The following is a 24,012-nucleotide window of genomic DNA, read 5'->3' on the forward strand; positions in this document are numbered from 1 at the left end:
AAGGCATTTCAATTTTGCAGTGGTGTCGTTTCATTTATTTATTATTTCAACTCAGAGTCAAAATCTTCGTTAACTGAACATGGTGAATGAGGTCAAAAATTTTGATGGGACTGGGGAAGAATGGAGAAAGAATGCCAATCTAAAGAGGGAGATTTACTTACTTCTAAAAGAAGCTTAATCCTGGTCTAAAGCAAAGTTGTTTCCTTTCAGCAGGAATTTTATCTACTGCTATGATAGTAAAAAGAAAGAGGGAAGGAAAGCAGAGCAGCTGGGTGGTACTCTGATAAGCAGCCTCACTTGAATCTTGAGCAAGAAATAGAGAAATATTACTGTCAACAACTTAAAAGGTGGTTGTGCGTCTTGATTGTTCTCCAACAGCATATGCATTTAAAAATTGAGGTTCCTGTGTAGTTTTTTCTGTACTGTATTTTCAGGAAGAATGGGTTGCCTCCTTGCAGGAAGCAACTTGCCTTTTACTAAACTTTCATTTTAGTAAAAGCATGCTTTGGGGAATTTTGCATAGTATGAGCAAAACAGTTGCTAAAAACTTTTTCAACTGGATGGGTTATATAAAATGGATGTTTTCTCAGTAATGGCACCATTTCTGCCTGGGTTGTCTTTCATTTTCCTCACTCAGAATAAGTAAATTGGAAAGTAAATGTCCCCATTAGTAGTACAGACCTGTAAATTTTCAATAGTGTAGGTTTACATGCACCTAACATCTGTTTGTAGGGCTCTTATATTTGTAGGCTCTTTATTTCCTATATTCTCTGTGATAGAAAAAATAAATGCATACAGCAAGATCAAATATAATAGAAAGTTCTGTCAGCAGTGTGAATATGTAAAATATATCAGTATGTGTCCATCTCATTAAAATGTGACTGTGTGTAGCTAGGAGAACTCTGTTTGAGTTAATCATCAGTTTTCCAGTAACAGCTGGAATAAACTGCTCCCTCTATTTGGGCATGCAAAGCTGAAAAAGTGGATGCAGCATTAGCTGGGAGTGGGAGAGAGCAGTCCAACCAGCATCTTTCTCTGTTGCATGGTAAGATTATTTAGAAGCAGAATAGGTTGAAGATATGGGGTGGAGGGTAGAAAGTGTAATTTGTCAAGGAAGTGTGATGGTTGCTAACCTGTGACAGAAGTTTGTAGTGGTACCATTATTACTATAGCTATCAGGTGCCAGGCACAACCAGTATGATGACCCTTAAAAAAATCAGCTTTCTTTCAACAGTTTTCTCTGGATTTTAGGAAGTGCTTGGAATTTGCAATAGGGTTTATAAAATTATCATCTTTGTGTTGAAATGAGTTTCAGAAGGGGTGAGAATTATTTTCAGTATGAATTTTTTGCTGTGCTACACTACAGTAAATTGTTGTATTTTTATGTGGTGAGAGAAACACTATAAGATTTTAGTTACTTTTCAAATATACTGTAAGAAACTATGAGTAAATTTGAAAAAGTATTAAAAAAAAATATTCCTTTAATTGGTGGATATTGTGCAGAACAGAAGAAAACAGAACAATATAGTCAATGTCTTAGATCCTATCAGGCAACTCAGCTATCAGGGAAAAAAAAATCTTTTAGCTTAGTGTTTATTTTGTTTATCATTTTTAGTCATGATTTAGAGATTTTGGACTTTCAGGGGAAAATAAAAAGTGAGAACATGTGAGAGAAACAGCCCTGCAGATGCCAAGGTCACTCCAGGTGTGGGAGGATGTGCTCCAGGCATTGAGTTGAGATTCCCCTGCAGCCCATAGCGCAGACCATGATGAGGCAGCTGTGCCCCTGCAGCCATGGAGGTTCATGATGCAGCAAACATCAACTTGCTGCTGGTGGAGAACCTCAGGCTAGAGCAGGTGGCCTGTAGTAGACTGACTCTATAGAAAGCCTGATGGAGCAGGCTCCTGGCAGGACCTGTGGACCCATGGAGAGAGGAACCTGCACTGTAGCAGATTTCCTGGTAGGACTTGTGGTCCTCGAGGTCCTAGGCTGAAAGTTCTCAAATGTCTGCATCCTATGGAAGAGACCCACACTGGAGCAGGGCAAGAGCGTGACCTTATCACTCTCTACAACTTCCTGAAAGGGGGCTGCAGTTGGGTGGGAGTTGGTCTCTTTAACCAGGTAGCAATTGACAGAACAAGAGGACACAGTCTCAAGCTGTGTCAGGGGAAATATAGGTTGGATATTAGGAAAAAGTTTATTACAGAAAGGGTGATAAAATTCTGGAATGATCTGCCTGGGGAGGTGGTGGAGTTACCATCCCTGGATGCGTTTAAAAAAAAAACCTGGATGTAGCTCTCAGTGCCATGGTTTAGTTGAGGTGTCAGGGAATGTGTTGGACTCCATGATCTTGAAGGTCTCTTCCAAACTAGTCATTCTGTGAATTCTGTGTAAGGAGTCCTCCCCCTGAGGAGGAAGGAGTAGCAAAATGTGATGAACTTACTACAGCTCTCATTCCCCATCTCACTGTGCTTCTGAGGGGGAGAAGGTGGAGAAATTGTGAGTAAAGTTGAGCCCAGAAAAAGGGAGTTATTGGGGAAGGTGTTTTAAGATATATGTTTTATTTCTCATTATCTGCCTCTTCTGATTGTTAGTAAATTAAATTAAAATGAGATCTGAAATTCTGAATTAAAGCAAAAGCACACACACAGCAAACAAAAAACCCCTCCCAAATACAAAACTAATCTTAAAAGACCAAATTGACTGAATTATCATACGTGAAACTAAATTGAGTCAGTTTCACAAACTTGCTCTTTACTGAAAGCATGCTTTGGGGAATTTTACATAACTTGAGAAAAACAAGACTGGAAGGGTTATATAAAATGGATATTTTCTCAGTAACAGCACCATTTCTATCTGGGATAGCTTTCATTTTACCTCTCAGGATAGATAAATTGGAAAGTAAATATCTCCATTAGTAGCACAGACCTGAAAATTTTCAGTTGGAAACTTCTGTATCAGAATACTTTTATGTATTATATCTTCCTGAGAATTCATAAGTGAATAAATTGATAAAATCTATCCTTATGAGATAAGTATTTTGATATGTCTGTGGAGACAGTTGATAGTTGTAATGTAAAACAATATCAAAAGGAAACTTTTTTAACCTTGTCAAATAAAAGCATTACAATGTGTCATTTTTCTATCTGTTGAGGAAAAAGGCCCCATCCCCCAACCTATGACTTAATTTAAAACCACCAAACCAACAAACTTCAAATTTTACATATACTTAATTTTTCTGCAAGTATTATATTGTGATATTTTAATTTTTTTCAAAGTTTGAAATCATTCTATTAATAAATGTTGATGCTCACTCTCAGTCTTTATTTGGAAATTCCATTTTTTGAATATCAGTCTAAGATATATTGGACTGCTGAGCCCATTTAGTTGCTCATCCATGGAATCTAAATTGCTGGGAGCTGTAAGTATTGGAGAGAGATACTGAAAGTAATATTGACAGAAAGTATAGCACAATATTAGTAGGAATATTAGTAGAGGTGAGCAAAAGATTACGCTATTTTTAACACTGGGCACTGGACTGTGGAGAAAGAGGAGAGGAAATAGGAAGCTTGAAGTAGTTGTTTAGAAGACTCTGGAGGATAAAAAGTGAAAAAGTATGAAGAAATAAAGGATCAATTGGATACTTAAAAAATGAACTAAACATGCTAACAGTTAAAGTGGTTCTTAGGGCATAGGACACGGAACAAACTCATTTCATCAATAAAAGTAATAAAATCTGGAAAAAATGGGGGAAGACTGAGAGAAGTTAAAGCATTTCTTATCAATATTACTGAATTCTGTAAGTAATTGCTTCCAGAACAATGAGATTTTTTTAGTAATTGTTCATTAATGAAATTGATTTTATTTGACATTTTATTTTTATAACAAAGCAAAAAGGAGACATTTTAAAAAGAGCTGAAATCTAAAAACCTGGTATTTCAGAAGGCTATGAAATTCTTATGTGTTGGTTTATCACCACTAGCAATAGACACGTCTATGCTTGTAGCTTAGGTTAGGTCATCTGGTGAAGGATCATAGATAAGAAAACGTCTAACTTGAAGGGTGTGGTAAAGCGAGAAGAAAGAGAAAAATGTGCTTACCACAAGAGGGTTTTGAACTGATTCTCCTTTTCCCTGGAGAGAGTTCTCCATGAAATCTCCACTATAAGTCCCCCCCACGGGCAGCAGTTCTCCAGGTCACTCTTCCACAGGCTGCAGTCCTTCAGGCACAGGCTGCTCCAGCATGGGTCCCCCAGAAGGTCACAAGTCCTATGAAAGAAAATCTTCTCCAGCATGGGCTCATCTCTCCAGAGGCCTGCAGGTCCCTGCCAGGGCCCCAGAGCAGCACAAATTCACAGCATCCTCTCAGGCAGCCACCAGCTCTGGTGTGGGGCTCCTCCATGGGCAGCAGGTGGATCTCCAATCCCCGTGATCCTCCATGGGCTGCAGGGGCACAGCTGCCTCATCATGGTCTGCAGCACAGCCTGGAAGGGAATCTCAGCTCCAGCATCTGGAGCCCCTTCTCCCCCTCTTCTCCACTGACCACAGGTGTTACTCCTGTTTCTGATTTGCCCAGCCTTGGCTAGCAGCACATCCATCCTAAAGCTGCCTGGAATTTGCTTTGAAGGAAATTCTAGCAGCTTCTCACAGAAGCCACCCCTGTACCCAACGTCCACCCACGCTAATGAAACCTGGCCACATGAACCCAATACAGCTGCCAAACAAGGGAACTATTTATTCCCTATAGAAGCAGTTTGGTGTGGTACAGTAGTCCCTTCTCATTGTCCTTCCAGTGTTTCTGAAGAGCTCCTCAAACAATTTGTCCAGGATCACACAATAAACTGGTAGCTAGTATTTTGTTTCTTGTGTCTGGTAATAGTCTTAAGATGTACAGAAATACAGAACAGTAGAGGATTCAGCTGTACTTTTGCTGGGCACACAGATGTCCTATGACTGTATTTTGCCTTACATTGTTCAAGGAATGAGTTACAAGTATCTTCATTCATAAATTGCATTTAGGTGGAGACACCATTGTAAAGTATACATTATACAGCTTTATCTATAGAATGAGCTTATAATATGCACTGGGTTCTTTAATTTTTTTTTTTTTTTTTTTACATGGGAAAGGGGTCTCTGAGACAGCACCAATACATCTCTGAGCAAATCTGGTAAAATTAAAAAGTCCTATTTGATATTCTGATTATTTTTTTATCTGGCAATTCTACCTGCTGTAACTCTGGGCAGAGCCTCTAGTTGCAAATATGATTGCTGGTAGCAGAAGGAAAAGCACAGCTTTTGTTCACAAAAAGAACTTTAGCCTTGCTGTTGCAATAAGAAAACTTGTTAAAGTCTTTATAAATCTCCCTCTTGCCATTTTGCAAGTGATCACTAATGACAGCCATGACTTCTGACAGTCCATCTTAGATGGTGCAATTCCACTGGCTATTGATTTCTAAGCATTCAATAAGTAATTTTTTGAGAACAAAATGTGTGAAGTTTATTTTTTCACTCTTACATATAGAATACTTTTTCTGGTTTTGCAAGTTATAAATAGCAAAGCAATGTTTCTTTCACTGAATAACTGGATATATTTTGTTTTGGATATGTATGCAGTAATATACACTGAATTAAACTGAACAGTTTCTGGATAAGTTTGCATAATCAATCCTGCATAAGTTAAAACTGAAAAAAATCCCAATAACTACAGCAGGATTTAATTTTCCAGTAATGATGAAATTATATGACATTTTCTGGTTAAAGAGTTCTTTATTTGGGGCCAGGGTCTTTAGTGGAATGAAGAAAAAAGTATTTAAATTGAGCAGTTAAAATACCTAAGTACTCTGTAAAGTTTTCTGCTATAAAATGTGATATAAATCTGTTGTTTTCTGCACATCTATTAATATAATTTCCAGAATAGAAACATTTCTATATCAAAGCTTCTGTTTATGCAGAGAAATGTGGTATAATTTCAAGTAATGCAAATTTTCTATTTCAAAGTACTTCTTGTTATTATTTTTTTCAGGATATGGTTTAACTACTGGTTTTACTAATTACTTAAAAAGAAAGATGTAGGTAGCTAAATCTGTGTGTGAAATACCTTTTTCCCTGGAATTTTCTCTTTAAATCCTTGACAACATTATTTTAGCTTAAAGGTTTTGATTTCTCTATTCTTCAAATCAGCGTTTTTGTTTTTTTTTTCTTGTAGAAGAGGATGATTTTGGAGTCAGATGTTTTAAATTCTCTAGGTTTTTATTTCTGTTTACACTGTTTTAATATCTGTGATGGCTCAAAGACAAGATTTTTCTCTACACCTTTAATAATTTTTCTTTTAAAACCAGGATGCTGTTCTTACCACTGAAAATAGTCTGTACAAAATTGCTAAAGTGGAGTTTTTCCTTTATTTTATTTTTTTTAATATTATGCAATATGCACTCTGGTTTGCAATTTCATAAAAAACACTTATAAGATTATTAGTTATTTGCCATGTTGATAATTTTTGTGAGCCTTTTAGTATTCTCATGCTGCAGTCACCCTTCAGTAGCATTGCTGTAATCTTGAGAAGGGTTGGATTTTCTTATTTCCATGCTATTAACTAAGTAATTTAAAGTGTTTTTGGCTGGACAACTCCCAAATGTTTAAAATTTCCACACTGAGTTCTGGCTTTGCACTTGCCAGCTGAGGAAGTTTATTGAAAAAGTCCACCTGGAGTCTGTCCAGTTTACTGATTACAGGACTTTGAGGTACACAAATGCTAAAAAGAGTTGTGAAAGACTTAGAGAATTTTTAGTCAAATTTGTGTTGGAGTTGCTGCTGAATGCAATTACAAAGCCTCTCTCTCCATTTGTGGTTTTATTTGCTAGCACCTAAACAAGAGCAATATATGCAAAGAGAAAATGTGATTTTCATATTGCTAATTGGCCCTGAGTACCTATATATGCCTTTCACAAACTGGTAATTGGTAATAAATGGTAATTGCTTTAACTAATTCCTACTTTAACAAGTTGCTATCTGAATTTATAGTATTGATTATGCAGACAAAGCATTTGTAATGAAACAGATTTAGCTCCTGAATAGGATATATAGTAAGCTTTTTATCTGAGCTTCCTTAGAAAATAAATAAAAGATTAACTTATTGTCTTCTACCAAACTTATTGCTTGCTATTTTTCTCTTCCTTAGAAAATAAATAAAAGATTAACTTATTGTCTTCTACCAAACTTATTGCTTGCTATTTTTCTGATAATATTTAAAATATTTTTTTTGTCATTGGTGGCTTGCTTTTGAGCAGTCATTTATTGACTTGCTAAGTGACAGATACACTGAGCTACTGGGTAGAAACTCTTGCTTATAAATGGCTAGCAGGAAAGAGAGGAAAATTTGTGGCAAACACTGCCTAGCAATTCAAGAACAAAATAGACTAAGCCTATTACAGTGCAATCTTACTTCACAGGACCAGCATAAATCAGGTGGAAAAGACAGCATTTTTAATAGCCAAAAAGATCCAGGACTAGTATCCTATCTGCTTAAATTTAAGCTGACCTACACCTACCTTCTGAACTAACAAACAGTATGAACCCATTAAAATCTGTTCATTCCTGTTACTTTCCTTTATCAGAACTGCTGTTGTCGCTTCTAAATTCCCCAGAGGAGAGGAAGAAACATGCCTGTTTAAACCTATCAACCTCATTTATTAGGCATTAATTTATTTCTTGCAAATTACTTGACATTCTAATTCTCTGACAATAAAACTAAAGAAATCTGTGTTTGGCTACAAACATAAAATTCAAAATAAAAAGAAAAAAAAGAGCTGAAATATCTGCTCACTGCCCATTCCAATGAGCTTAGCTCTGTCAGTAGAGTTTCATGAGGAAGCATCAGCTGATCCACCAAAGATGTGAAAATAAACTTGGATTTCTGATCAACGTGGTTGGGCCCAGATTAGATAGGAACACATAAGCAAGTTATGTCACTCACAGAATTAATGTGTTTCTTTTATCCAGGAGGAAATATCTGGCATAAAGTACTTGACAATTTAACAATATTATCTGCCATGGAATTAAGCAAATGTTTCTTTCTAAATCACCATTTTGTAATTGTCTCTGTTGAAGAATCACATTTAATAGCATTTTGCCAGTTCAGTTTCCTATAGACAGGCTCAGGCATATTAAAACCTTTGTAGCATAAAAATAACAATATCAATTAATTTAAAACAACTGATAATTTTTCGCTATCCAGCTTAATGTTACAATAGTGAATTTACTTATTTTAAATTAAATTTAAGTAAAGTGAAGTTATTTAATTTTAAATCGTAACTCATTCTGTTAAGTTAGTACATGTACATGGCACAGAATAGGTAGTGGGGGGAGCAAGATGAAGAAGTAGCTGCGTTGGTTCTCTGTGAAATTACCTACATGTCAGCTTCAATTCTGCAGGATTCCAGCTACTTTAAAGGTGTGCTGTGAAATCAAATGATTCCTGTGACAGAAAGATGGACCAGCCTTTCTTCTTTAAATCTGCTGAGCTCTGTACAGTGTCTAGGAGACTATCTGGAACATTTTTGTACAAAACAAAATTCAAAAGCAAATCACTAGCATGTCTCAAGAATTTGGGGGGTTTTATTATTTTTATTTTATAACTGCATTTCATTCTGAGTTTTAAGAATTATTATGTTTAGAACTTTTCAATTTTTTTTTCCCAGCACCAGGAATGTAGACTGCATTTTCTTACTCATCTTTCAATATCAGTTTTTTGAAAGTAATACCTAGTGAATTCAAACCTTGAGTAAGGAAACTGTTGTATTATTGCTGTAAATAAAAAACATTTTTATGTCCTCCTTAATATTTATATTTCAATAGAATATATAAAATGAGATTGGTTTGAATTAATTTATAATATTGGTTCATATGCTGGACTAAGATAAGTCTGTTGCTCTTCTATTGATTATGTAAACTTTTGTATCTATTGAAGAAAAAAAAATAGCTTAATCTGTGAAATCCTTCATTTTCAGCACTGCAAGTCATATATATAAAAAGGCTTTCATTTGAATCCATCTCATTACATATTTGTAAAAGAAGAGGGTATCATCTATGTTGAGAACTATTTAGAAATCCTAGCAGAGTTTCCTAGTTTCCTCAAGAGCTAGAGCTTCCTGACACTTTGATTTTCCACTGCAACACTGAACTGAGAAACTTCAAACTAGGAATAGATGGCTAGATAATAATAGAAAAATAAACAAAGTTTTTCTCATGTTTATTTTTTTCCTTTTAAATATAGACATCATTATCTTTTCAGGCTAAATTCAGTTTTTATTAATAAGTATTATAGATAAAATTAGACATGCAATTTTTCATTGTGAAAATAATCAGAATTCATTACAAATTAAGTCAAATTAGAGTTTTATTTTTCTTTCCCAAGGAGTGCAAAATGAAATTGAATTTGAGAAAATGAACTAGAGTAGGTACACAGAACTGGTGGAAACATACAATTGCTTTTTCCATTTCTCTCCCAATGCAGCAAGATTTTTCTATCTTGAACTTACAGTGATGAGAACAGGGAAAGGATGCCTTGATTTACTTGTATCAGTTTGTAGAAGCTGTGATGGAGTCAACACTTGGTCATATCTTAACCAACCTGGAGTTTCTCTTGTTTACAGACTGTCAGGAGCAGGCCACCCCTTGCCACCCCACTGTGACATGGATTCATGTAGCTCTGAGGAGTTCTACCAGGCTGTTCACCACGCAGAGCAAACCTTCAGGAAAATGGAAAGCTACCTGAAGCAGCAGCAGCTCTGTGATGTTATCCTGGTTGCCGGGGATCGCAAGATACCTGCACACAGGTAAGACATCGGCATAATACATTGAAATTATAAGGCTGGGTATGTGTATTTTTTTAGAATGGTGTTTCCTGTTGCCCCTTATTCTCTCCTCTTTCTTTAAACACAAGTGTAAGTGGCTGAAAAAGGTGGGTTTGAAGGTTGGGGCTTTGAAGGTGTGGGTTTTTTGTACAGATTTCAAAAGTTCAAGTAGCACTCAGCTAGCAAACTGACAGTGAGTGTGACTAACAATTCTCCCTGCTGTGATGCTATTCTTATGTGAAGAGAATGGAAATTTCTGAAAAGGGATGCTGCATAGCTACACTGAACACAACAACATTTCTAGATTAAGATCCTGATCCTCTGATAAGTCTGTTGTGCAGTCTCTCAGATACATAGTAGAATACTTAACACTTTTTTCCTATGAGCTGTGCCTTTCAATGAACTAAAAGAAAAAAAAACTTATTTACTTTTAATTATAATTATTGGAGTAAAAATTATAATTACATTATAATTTCTAAAATTCTGTAAGATTGTCCAGTATTAAAGCAGCGGGTACTTATGAAACTATACTTGGTTTTGGATAGCAATTAGAGCTTAAAGCAGTTATTCTTCATCGAGATTTTGGCCTCAGAAATAGGTTTTCATTTAATGCATGAAAATAAAAATATGATCCTAAAGTTTAGGTTATAATACAGAAAATAATTCAGAATTTCCTGGTGAGCATCTGAACTCTGCATAAAGCTGCAAACCAAAAGTAATCTATTCCCTGCTTGTGTCCTGATTTCTCTGGTGTGATACTAAATTCAGAGCAGAATTATGGTTCCCCATCAGGAAGTCAGAAAAATATCCAGTGCATTTCTGAACTCATAAATTAACTTAGAGGAATACACTAAGAGCATCCTGGCAACTTGGACTTTACAAATTCCTTTTGCCCTGAGTGAATATGGGCAGAGGGACTATTGCTGTTAAGCAAAGAAGCTGGATAGTCTATATTCCAACTCCTATAACAGTAAGTAAAAGAAAAAAAGATACAATATACAAGAGTGCAGACCCAGAGTTATTGTCAAAATTCTAAGAAGTAAAACCAGACAGAACCTTCATTAAAATATTTAAATAATGGGGTATTTTTAATTAGTTTATTTCAGTTTCTACTGAAATAAACTACTGTTTCTAATACAGCTGTTCATTTTTGGATGCACACCTTCTTGTAGTAAATTTAATTTCACATTTGTCATTTCAATTCTACAGTATATATAAATGCTTTGTGAGCTGAAAACATGCTCTAATAAGAAGACTAACCATGAAATAATACCATAATCTTATTTAGATTTTCTAATAAACCTTCGGACACCTTTACATTTAATTTTCTACTTCTTTGTGGTCTGCAGTCAAAAGTCCAAATCTCAAATAACTGGAAAAGTGTTAATAGTGTTTATTCTATATTTGTTTAGACACTGGGCAAGCACAGTGAGCTGCTTATTTTACTGTAGTCATTACAATCCTAGAAATTACAGCTTCAACTCCCCCTGCTCAAAGCAGGGTCAACTTCAAGGTTAGACCTTGAGATCATACACAGTTAATTTTTAAATATCATGTCTTTTGGATGTTCCTCTCTTGTTAGCCTGTTTTTATTATCCTCACTGCTTTTAGTGATGCAGGATGTGTTATCCAGGCAAATTTGCTTCATGATCTTGGTGAGGCAAGCAAATGTATAGGTGCCTACATCCTTCTTGTCAGGGATTGACATGGAAATTGACTTTTCCAGTCTTTAGAAACGTCCTCCAGTTATCATGATGCATCACAGACAGAGTGACCCTTCAGCATCATTTTAGAGCTTCCTCCAGTATTACACCTTAAACTTGTCCTCAAAATACAACATAATAAATAAAAAAAAAAGCTGAGCCAAATAAAGCTTTTTTGAGCAGTGCACAAAATCTTTCAAAAGTTTTGCATTTGCTTCCAAGGTATTTACAGAAACCCTTCTTTACTATCAAATCCCTTGCTGTCTTCATCTGTACCTGAGTTTTGGGTGTCTCTAATTCCATATTTTTTTATGTTGACACAATGTTTCTGTATTTCTCCCACATCATTCATCTCTGCTTTAATTTTCCATGTACTCTTCTTATGCATTTGGGAAGTAAATAGTGTTCAGAACTATAGTTGCATGATCAGAGTAAATGAAAATTGTTAATCAAGCAATAATTACATGGGTCAACATAAAACTAAGAACATGTATTTACCATCAATGATTTGGTTGTTTTGAATGAAGGCAATTTACATGAATTGCACTGGTTTTAGATACTGTACTTGAAATGCTGTATTCTACAGCTGCTGAAGAAACATGAAAAATTCTGGGAAGAAAAGAGCTAAAGTCACTGCAAATGATAGATAAACCTTAATATTTGTGCTGGACAGTTCCTTAAAACTTCCATCTAGGACTGCATAAATGTTAGAGCATCTCTAAACTCAGACTGAAGTTTAAAACATTTTGATTAGTAATTCTGGAAAAAACAAGATAGGAACTCTATGCTGAAGGGAAACAAAAAAAGAACAAATGTGATATAAGGCTAAAATTCACCTGCCCCTATCCAATTAAAACACTCCCATATAACAGAGATTGGATTAAATAAAACAGAAAATTCAATAAAACCAGAAAATGCAAAGAAGATGTAGAAGAGGAATTACATCCTCAGCTTACAGTTCTGACTTCCATTGCACTTGTTGAGAAACCAAGAAATCTACTTTTGTTGTTATTATAATATAGTCAGGTATAATTGAATTTATAATGAGAAATCTAAGTTTTTATTTTCTGTTTTCTCTTAATATCAAAAACATTAAGTTTTTTTTTTTTTTTCTTTCCAATACTCAAGGAAAGGATCATGGGGGAATCTTACCATGGCAGAAAAAATAATACAGAACTATTGGAAAATTACTGATAACATATAAAACAAAAAAATACTTTAGTAAGGTAACCCAACTCTTTCTACTAGTATTTGAATGACAGGTGAAGATAAATTTAATAAAACTCCTTCAACAAAATGCAGTTAACATTGTCTGTTTCAGTGCTCTGGGCAGTAATATCTTTTTCAATTCATTTTGAGTGCTACTATAGAGAGACAAATTTAAAAAAAATAGTATTGGTAAAATGAGGAAAATTAATGGAAAAAGTTTAGCTGAAAGGCAATATGAAAGAATAAAGAACCAGGCAGAAAAGAAAGTAGAACCAGGCAGAGAAGGAAGGAAAATCTAGATGAAGGGAGTTAAAGAAGAAAAATGCACAGAAAACACAGAGTAAAAGCAGTATCCCTATGTTATTCCCAGATATCTGTAAGGTTTGATGAACTTCCCATGTCAAATATTGCATCTGAAAAGAGTTGTTTAACACAACCCACTGTCCATGAGTTTAAAAACAATTCATTCAATTAATATGGTTGGGAAAGAAGAACAACAGCAAAAATTCCTGCCATCAGAGGAGCAACAAGGCAATTTAGATAGGCTTTTGATATTAACCTTGATTGATAATCTTGATATGGGGGTTTGGGTTGCTGGCAAGTTGAATGAGAGTCAGCAGTGCACTGGCAGCAAAGGGCCAACCATGCTCTGGGAAGCACCAGGCACAACATCACCAGCACATCAAGGGGTGATTGCCTCTCTCTGCTCTGTGCTGGTACAGCCTCACCTTGAGTATTGTGTGCAGATCTGGAAGCCACAATATAAGGACATCACACTGTTGGAGTGTGTCCAGAGGAGGGCATCCAAGGTGATGAAAGGTTTTGAAGGAAAAATGGACAAGGAGAGCAGCTGAGGTCACTGGGCTTGTTCAGAAAAGAAGGCCGAGAGATGACTTCATCATGTGTACAGCTTCCTCAAGGGGAGCAGCAGAGGGGGAGGTGATGATCTCATCTGTCTGGTGACCAGTGACAGGACCCAAGGAAATGGAATGAAGTCAGGGGAAGTTCAGATTGGATATTAGAAAAAGGTTCTTCAGCAAAAGGGTGGTAAGTTGCTCCAACAGGCTTCCCAGGGAAGTGGTAAGAGTTCAAGGAGCATCTGATCATGCACTTAATCACATGGTTTATTTTTGTTTTAGGAGCCTTAAGGGTCCTTTTCCAGCTAGAGCTATTTTATTACTGTATTAAAACAGAATACTAATGCTATTACTTTATGGACTGAAAAAAGGTGCAGATCTGAAATGGACTTCTAAGGGTAAAGGAATCTACTCTTTTACTATGAAACCATTCTCCCTTGTCTTTGTCACTACATGACCATATAAAGAGTCCCTCTCCACCTTTCTTGAATGCTCCTTCATGTACTGGAAGGCAGCAATTAAGTCATCCCTAAGTCTTCTCTTTTTTAGGCTGAAAAAGCCAAATTCCCTGTCTTTCCCTATGGGAGAAGTCCTCCACCCCTCTAATCGTTTTGGTGGCCCAGGACTGGCTCTAAGAAGTTGATGTCCTTCATGTGCTGTGAATTATACCACTATTGATTGAATGTGAGATTTTATTCCTTTCAGTACTCAGAACTTAAAATTGCAGCTTTTTGAGCATATATCTGAGTCTACAGATATATATATATGAATACTTTCACAATGCCATCTGTCAAAAGGTAAATGAAAATTAAAATGTAGTGTGGAAAAATTCTAAATATTATCATATTACCCCTAGAAACGTTGTAAATGAGAGCTGTTCTTATGCAGTACTCCAGGTGGGGTCTCACCAAAGCAGACCCTGCTGGTCACCACTGTTTTGATGGAGCCCAGGACATGTTTGGGTTTCTGGGCTGTGAGTGCCCATGGCTGGGTCATGTCCAGCCTCTCATACAGAAGCATCAAGACAGTCCCAGCAGGGCTGCTCTCTAGCAATTCATCCCTCATCCTGGGGGTTGCCCTAACCCAAATGCAGCACCTTGCACTTGGTCTAGTTAAACCTCAAGAGATTCTCATGGACCCAGTTCTCGAGAATATTCAGCTCCTATGTGTTCTAGCATAATATGCATGGAGAAAAAATAGTGCCTTGCTTATGATGTTTTAGTCCAAGTAACATCTGATATTCTACTCAGTTGGCAGTAATATATTGTAAGAGCTTTCTTAAAGATTTTAAGTGATCAAGGTTTGTTTGCTTCTTTTAATTAATAAATGCCCCATCAGCGTTGAGGCAATTCTCTATCAAAAGTGTATATGAAAAAAGTTGTGAAAGTACAGAGAAATATTCTGTAATAAACTAAAATAAAATCTGGTATCCTGGGAAAAAAGGTCACAACCCTAAGCAGTCATATGGGTTACGTATAAAAGAAACCAGAAATTGATCAGGCTGAAATTAGTTGTAAAGAGAAAGAAATCCCTTAATCTCAAAAAAATCATTCTGGGTTCACAAACTTGTTTTAAGCCATGACTTACCTGCTAGGAGTCTCAAGGATGAAAGAATTTATTATGTATTCTCACTGCCAGATCCAAAGTTGAAAAGGTGACATCCTCAGCCACCTGACCTTTCTTGATTAATAGGTCAGCATGCCTTTAAACCAAGATTTAGGACTGTTTGGAGTCTTCTAATCTACAAAAAGCAGCAGATCATTACAAATTAATTGATCTCTTTGATTTCTCACTTTTGATCTTCCATCTAAACCCTGGAATACAATAAAGATTTACAAAAGGTGTAAACCTTTCAGAATTAAGTGTTATTGGCAAGTTCGTCTCACTTCACTTCAACTTGCAGAGCACTTCCCAAAGTGAAAGTCAGTGTCTTGAAACTTAGTCTTTTGGTTATAGTAAGTTGATGAAATAGCTGATTCAGTATTTCTGTTAACTATTGACTAACATAAGACACTTTAAAAAAACCAATCTTGTTTTTTCATCAGTATGTTCAAAAGCTTGTCTTGCTTCTGTAGGTGAGCTGCTACATCACAGAACCTTTCTGCTCATTTAAGCCATTTTCTTTGATAGATGGTACAAACCAGTAGGGATAAACCTCTAAGAAAAATAGGTAATGCTGAGTACCTGACATATGTCTTATTTATTTTTCTTTTTTTCTTTTTTTTCCCACTTTGGTCTGGGTCTTGTTGTGTTCCTGTAGACTGCATGCTCCTTCACAGCTGAAATCCATTAGATAGCATCTTTGACTTTCCTCACACAAACTCTGGTAAATCACATATTTTTACAGAAATTTGTGAAAGAGATTTCATTCTTCTGTTTATTTTCTGCCTTCCCTCTGTTGTTTTTTGTTTGTTTGTTTTACATTGGACCATATATATACAGTAAGATTATATAAAAAGTAACTGCTGAACATAAATAATGTGTGTTTAAAATACAAGCTATTACTGTTTGAAGATATTTCCATTGGTCATTAACTGGTGTATTAAAATTTCTGTTAATTTATTTGTCCTTTTTTTTTTTTGTTTTGATGCAGCCAAGGATTTTGGCCTTGCTTTTGGCAAGTGATCAAACTGAATATCCATAGCTGAATTTAAATGACGACTAGTAAATCTGAAGCAATGGCTAATGAAAAATGACATTAAATTAAATCTCTATTAATGAAATGGAAATTTCTCAAATGAAAATCCTAAATTGCATACCTAAATTTACATGCCTAAATTACATCTCTGCTATCTGTGAGAATTTTTATCTCAGAGAAAATCATCATGTTTTTCTTTTCTGCGATTTTTGTGATGCTTTTATTAAAGTATCTATGAACAATAAAGTCACTTATTTATAAGTGGTCAGAAAAAGTGCTAGAAGAAGATTTACAAATATAACAACAACAACAACAACAACAACAACAATAATAATAAATATATAAATAAGATAGAAAAAACTAAACAAATGTAGAAGTAAATGTCCCTCAGTGATGAAAAAATAGTAAATTAGGAGTTTCTGGTGGCAGCACCAAAGTCTGTTTCTAGTAGTCATCCATTGACTTTTAGTCATTACATAAATATAAATGTGAACTGTTTATGAACTAGGATGTTTACTTCTAAGACTCATGATTGCTGGAGTTGAGCATAAAATGAAAAGTGATAAAGTACTATAACTGTTTAGTCATTTCCCATCATTAGAGGCAAAGATCATATATATGTCTTCAATCTGCCCTACTTGCTGGTAAAATATAGCAGCTTAAAACACTGTAAAATTATGAAGCCAATTCAAGCTGTCATATTTTACTTAGCTATTGGGATGAGCTAAGAGAGCAAAGGCAATCAATTACCATGGTGGCTGATAAGAATTAACTTGTTTATCTTTGCTTTTTTTTTTAATAATTATAATTTGCCCTGGACAAACTAGCTAACAATATACAAAAGGCTAATTATTTTTCTCTGCATTTCCAAGTTCTCTAGTTGTGATTGTTGTATCTTTTATTAATATATTTGTATATCATGTTTTCAAATTAATCCAGAAATGTGACCATCATGGCAGCACATGATTTATAACTGTACCACATTTCTATCTCAAGATTATCTGTGAATAGTCAGTCCTAACAAGATCAAAATTTCACTGTAGATGGTATTTCGAGGAATGCCTTAACTTAAAGCCCCAGTAATTAAAGTCATACCTGATACTTGCTGTGGTATTGTTTTCTCTATATCCAATCTGTAAACATAAAATAAAATATTTATTTTCAAATTATTTTCCTTGGACATGTTTATTAACAAAAACATTGTATTACACAGCAATTTTATTATACATTTTTAGTGAGTATCATGTTAAGCTACTAACAGTTTAGTGGAAGGTTTACAGATTGTCTAAAGACACATGCTGTTATTAAAATTTATAATAAGCCTTTAAGAATAAAGAAAAGTACTTCTGGATTATGAAATGCCGGTCATTATTAAGTTGATTATTTGATACTGAGAGATTATCTTGTTAACAGCTGGGACATCTGCATGACTGGAAGATTATCAGAATGACTGAGTGCTAATTTCTATGTCTGTTTTATAGTCATATGCTAAAGTACCACTTGGTTAATATCACAGGAGGCAAAACCAAATTAGAATTAAATGTCTTTCTGTGTTTTGCTGCCAGTGTGCATTAATAATATATTCCTCCTAAAATTTTTAGTTGTTACAAAAATAAATAATATATTCCTCCTTATGATTTTAATTGTTATGAAAACAATTTTATAGACGATTATAAATATGTGACATTTATAATAAATATTAAAATTATTAAAATATTAAAATTAAAATATTAAAATAAAAATTAAATCAGTTTCTTACTTTTATTTCAGACTTGTCCTCAGTTCTGTCTCTGATTACTTTGCTGCCATGTTTACAAGTGATGTTTGTGAAGCCAAGCAAGAAGAGATCAAAATGGAAGGCATAGACCCCAATGCGCTGTGGGACCTTGTTCAGTTTGCATATACAGGTATTGTGGTGCATACATTATATACTTCCTATAGAGGCAGATGTTGATACTTTCATTTGCTACATTCCACTTAATTGTATTTTTTGTTTAAATATTTTTCTTTTTGCTCTTAATCATCCAAAATGTTTAGTTACCATTTCTAGGGATGAATTCAAATTGTTATCTCCAAACTGCTCAATATTTCAGACTTGTTAAGACAGTCAAGAAAATGATATATTTTTCTTGGTTTTCAAATACTTCAAAAGAGTGTCTCATACCCACATGATTCAAATTACATAAGATCACTGAAGGAACAGTTGTATTTTTTGAAGAATAATCCTATGTTGCTGTCTTAATCAAATTTCAGTTTAAATAATTGCATAAATCTTTAAAAATTTGAAAGAGAAAAAATTGAAGTTTAAATAAGAAAATGTTTTAAAATGTTTTATTATGAGCTGGATGTTTTCACTTTCATTTCCTTTCATATGCTGGTACTCTGTTTTGAAGTGTAAACTTATGAATAACTCACAATTCAGAGTTAATAACTCAAAGCTCTCTTCTGGATAGTTGTTTTACATTTTAATGCATTATAAATTTGGGATTTATCCTTCTTAAGCAACTTGTTATGAACATTACAACTGAAAGAAAGAATGCCAATGTTAGAAAATAAAGTAATTAAAAGAGTGGAACTGCCTATCACATTTGCCTCACTTAAGTATAAAATATATACTGTTTTCTATTTGTTTCCTAAAAGACGTCCTTATATTGTTTAAATTAACCATATTTTATATGATGATTCTATCATATATTTTATTTAGATTAAATTTTAAATGGATACCTCAAACCCTGCAGTTTTAATCTGCACTAAATACACATAAAATAATTTAATCACAACTTGCTGTTTACTTTGATGTATTTAATCAGGATATGTTCTGAGTTTTTTATTGCATAATAGCTTTACCATCTTAATAGAAAACAGAAACAGCAAATAAGCATAATTTAAGCTAAAAATACTCTCTTTGAGAATAATGTTTGAGAAATAAATGTTCTAGGAATGTAAGACTGTGATTTAAGTAGTACTTTACATGTTAAATGTGCAATGCCTACTCCCTTCAGCTGTGGCTTTGCCACTCAGGAATGTGCATCATCTGGAGGGTTTCAAGCTAGGGATCCATGAAATGAAATAGTTCACATAAGGATACAATCTGATTACTTGGTGAATGAATGGCACAGGAATACTGGGGCAAAATGAAGAATACTTTGGCATAGAACAGCAAAAAGACTATGGGTAATGTTAAATCATTTTGTAGGAGGAAGGTTAAAGATAGAGGAAGTAAGATAAGAGACAGTGTTGTTCCCCTGGAAAGAAAACTGGGGAAATCCTAAAGTACTGTATTGTTCCTTTGTCTCAGTTTTCACTAAAATATCACCTGGAAAGATACAAATAGTTGTTATTGACAGCAAGAGATAGCATGTAAGTGTAGATTAAGGAAAGAAGGAGACTCAGAAGAAAGGGGGGAAAAGATAAATATTTTCAAGATAAATGAAGCTATCTAAGAACTTTATGGTTATCTCTGAAAACTTTGGAGACTGGATGAGGCAATGAAAAAGTAGAAGAAGCAAACCTCTGCTTACCAAAAACGTTTAAAATATTCGGCTCCTTTATGCTCCTTGATTCTCTATGCCATGTGATATACTCTCTTCATTATATGAGATGTAAAACTTGAAAATTTCTTTTTGGTGTAAGGTAAATAAGGGCCAGACTTCACAAATGGATGAAAAGAGAGCTCCACAGCTAGTATAATTTATGTGTTTTTTAGTTTGCCTCATATAAATTTGCATCTGTAATATTTATTCATTTAAACAGTAACACAGTCCAAACTGCCTCAGAAATGGCAACATTATGTACTGTTGTAACATCACCTTGAAGAATTAGGAATTAGAAATTTAAGATGATAACGAAGATGTCCTTTCAATTGCACTGGTAATACACCATTATTCTTTTTTTCTAACTCATTTTGGAGACCAAATAAGACTTTAAAACATCTTAAGTTTGCACTTGCAAGTTTCACAAATACTTAATGACAACAGAAGAGTGATGAGGGTTGAGAAACGTGAGACAATTTTACATGCTAAAAGATTAAATATATTGGATGCCATAGATTATTCTGGCTTTTATTACTCTGTCTTGCATTTCTCTAGCATCAGATTCTTTATTCTGATTTATTTTTATTTAGACTTATTTATTCTTAGCTTATGTCCTTATCTCCTGGAGTTCATGTGGGATTATTTCTTTCTCTATTCCTTTTCTCTGCATCAGATATCTTAACAGACACCTAAATTTCCTAGCTATAATTATGCTAACAAATTAAACAATGCTGGGGAAGGTTTGCAGGCACTGGAACACAGTTGTCTCTATTGATCCTGGAAGTTTTAGCCAAATCCAAATAGCAGTCTCTCTAACAAATGGTGGGTATACCTTGGATACACAGCTCATCATTAATGTGGCCAACCTTGCACAGAGGGTAGGGGCATTCAAAAGTGCTATGTAGAATTCAGTGATAACTCATGTGATTCATTAATTCCTAGAAAAAAATAGTCCCAAACTTATTCAGTTTATTGAAATTCAGTCTGGGCTTTTCAGTTAATCACTGTTTTTCCTTGACCTTGCCAGAACAAAACCTTTTTTTCCCATTTTTTTCTGTAATTTCATATGATTTATCTAGATTTATACTTTCTTATCTCCTTTCTTGCACTCTGATTCCTTATTTACCACCAGTCTAGCTTATGTCCCCTTTCCTTCTGAGTCAGTTCACTTTCCTTGTGCTGCATGGATGTGGACAAGTGGAAATTTAAGAAAATAGCCACTGTTTGGATAGCCAGAAGCACAGAAGGCAACAGAAATTCCCTTTCAGACTATCGTTCTCTAATCTGGAGCATACATCTGTCTAGACTTAGAATATCTGGACAATCTGGCTGCCAAATTCCAATTACTGATTGCACAATGTGTGAAAAAGTTTTCAGCAGCTCATGTCTGTGACCAGTTTTACCTGATCTGTGACCTCTTTATTGTTTTACCTCAGGAACAGAAAACAATTTTGACAAATGGGCAGTTATTTAGTTCTATTTTCTTTTTTCTGTCACTATCTTCTTAACTCAAGGAGCTTGAAAAAAAAAGTCACCTATAGTTGCTGCTGTTATGGAAAAGGTTTTCCCTGGGGACAACTGAACAAATCAGAAAAAATACAGCTGAATCTGGACTTGTTTGCAATAATGTAGAAGTTAAGAGTATTACAGTGCAAATATGTTTAGATGTGATTATAAAGATAGAACCATTTCCACATTTTATTACCTGTAATTCACTCGGGTTTATATTTTTTTATAACCAGGTGAAATTATTTCATTTTTACTGTGAATTGTACATACTAAGTAGGAGTTTAAGAATGATAAAATATATGTGTCTATGAAAAGCATTTTTATAGGTGAAGGTACTGTAAAATGATACCAGACACTTCATCAATATAATCTAATCTGATTACAAATTAAAGTTCAGAATTAAAGTTCATCAAAGAGGAGATTTTGTACTCCAGACACATAAGGAAAAATAGTCGTGGGGTGCATCTGGCCCAGCATCACCAGTTGAGCATGACAGGGGATTGTCCTGCTCTGCTCTGCACTGGGGTGGCCTCACCCTGAGTGCTGTGTGTGGTTTGGAGCGCCACACTATTAAGACACTAAATTATTAGAGAGTGTCCAAAGGAGGGCCATGAGATTTGTGAAGGGGCTTGAGGAGCAGCTGAGTTCACTTGGTCTGTTCAGCCTCAAGAAGACTGAGGGAGACTTCATTGCAGTTTACAACTTCCTCATGAGGAGGGAGGGGGAGGCACTGATCTCTTCTCGGTGGTGACCAGTACAGAACCCAAGGGTTCTGAGCCTGCAGCTCTCTCACAGGCCATTTGGGCTGAATATTAGAAAAAAGTTCTTCACTCAGAGGAGACTGGGCACTGGAAGAGGCTCCTCAGGGAAGTGGTCACAGCATCAAGACTGACAGAGTTCAAGAAGCATTTGGACAGTGCACTCAGGCACCTAGTGTGACTGTTGGAGTGGTCTTGTGCAGGGCTTAGAGCTGAACTCAGTGATTGCTGAGGGTCCCTTCCAAGTCAGTTTATTCTGTGATTCTGTGGTTCTGTACACAAATAAATTCCTAAATAATTGGTAAGGTAGAATTACATGGTCACCCATCAGAGCATCGTCTTTTACAGTCTTGTTTAGAGCATCTCCTGAGTGAAGGCACCTGCCAGTCTAAGGGTAGTAACAGGAAGATAGAAAATTAGACAACCAAAACTACTGATTTAAAGATAATAAAGGGTGTTGAAGTTTCTGTGAAGATTCAATGTGAATAATTATGTAATTTTAAAGTTATGTGATCTGTGTACCTGTAAAACAGATTTGATTAAAGCTGAAAAAATTGGCATGTGTTAAAATATGTACTATAAACTCTGTGTTATGTCAGTCTTGGGGTTGTTTTGGAATTTTTTAATATATATTTAAGTTATAATTTTTGTAAACACATTAATAATGTATTGACTACATATTGTTTTATCTGAAATATACACAAATTTTTCTAATGACATAGCTACATTATAATGTAATTACAACTTGTATCATTCAAATTATGTAGATGATGTAAATTTATTAGAAAAACATTCCATCGAAATTATATGCTTCTTGTTCTATACATTGACTCACAAGGGTAAATCAAAACAGCTTTACCACTGTTTTTGGTAAAGGATATATTTGACCAATAAAAAATATGCAACTTCATTAATCTATCCACATTCTGCGGCATTTTTTTGTTTTTTTCAGATAGACAAAGTATTTTTTGTCTGTGATAGAGCAGAACTGTAACTTTAACAAAACTTCCTCATTTGCTATCTGCTCCTTGTGAGCCAACTGAGGAAATCAGAAGCCAACACTTAGCTTCAATGGCTATGAAGAAAGTATATTTCATTTTTCAAGCAGCAAGGTGGTTGCTAGAAAAAAAAATATATGACTGAGATCTTAGTGCCCTGGGATAGATGGATGTGTAATCTTTGATCTTTTAAGAATTCAGTATAAGAAGTTATACAGATGAGTGTTTCTTCACCTTTTTTTCTTAGGTCGTGTTCTTTCTTGATCTTAAAACTTGAGTTTTCATTATTTTCAATTTGGTTCAATAGTTCAGAGAAGACTGAAATTATAGATTGATATTCTGTTGTTTTTCTGCTGTTGGTGACTGTGGGAGCCCTCCTTTGAAGATACAAAAGAGCTGTGAAGTTACTATAGATTTCCTATATTGGGAAATCTAATTAACATTGGGATATCTAATTAGCATTCATTCCTGACAGTGATCAGAAGAGTAGGTTGGTACTTTCATACTGGAAATGAAACTGGAAAAGCAAAACCATTTAAGCAATAGAACACTAAAAATCCTTTATTTATTTATACATATCTGAAAAAAAATAGAGAATATTTCATACATGGAAGAGGTTCAAGCCCTGCTGTATAGATTTTAATTAAACTTTATTTGAGAGATTCTTTAATTAAAGTACTGTCAAGTGCCTTTTTCAGTATAATATATATATATAGCTAATAACACACACAGGCCAGACAGCAGGAATCTAGCAAGTAGGAGCATGCCTTTAAGCACAAGGACCCTTAGGTTCTTGCAGCACAGAAGCAATATTAATTAATATCTCAAGGAGATTTCTTTCTTGGTTTTGGTTTGGGGACTTTTTTTTTATTTAATTTGTGAAAGTCAGTTGTTTATGTGAACAAACATCGAGGACAACTCAGCATACTTTTGGCTTGTTCCAGTTATTAGTGTCA

General features: G+C 34.8%; 1 protein-coding gene across 1 annotated transcript in view; it reads left to right on the forward strand.

The window, feature by feature from the left end:
- KLHL1 (kelch like family member 1) overlaps nt 1-24,012 on the forward strand; it is a 185,967-nt gene that overhangs the window by 46,418 nt on the left and 115,537 nt on the right. Inside the window, exons 2-3 of the mRNA XM_021548042.3 lie at nt 9,651-9,833; nt 18,029-18,165. Of these exons, the coding sequence (XP_021403717.2) occupies nt 9,651-9,833; nt 18,029-18,165 (320 nt within the window). The remainder of the gene's footprint in view (nt 1-9,650; nt 9,834-18,028; nt 18,166-24,012) is intronic.

This window comes from Lonchura striata, chromosome 2, assembly GCF_046129695.1.
Source record: "Lonchura striata isolate bLonStr1 chromosome 2, bLonStr1.mat, whole genome shotgun sequence".
NCBI classification, from domain to species: Eukaryota; Metazoa; Chordata; class Aves; order Passeriformes; family Estrildidae; genus Lonchura; species Lonchura striata.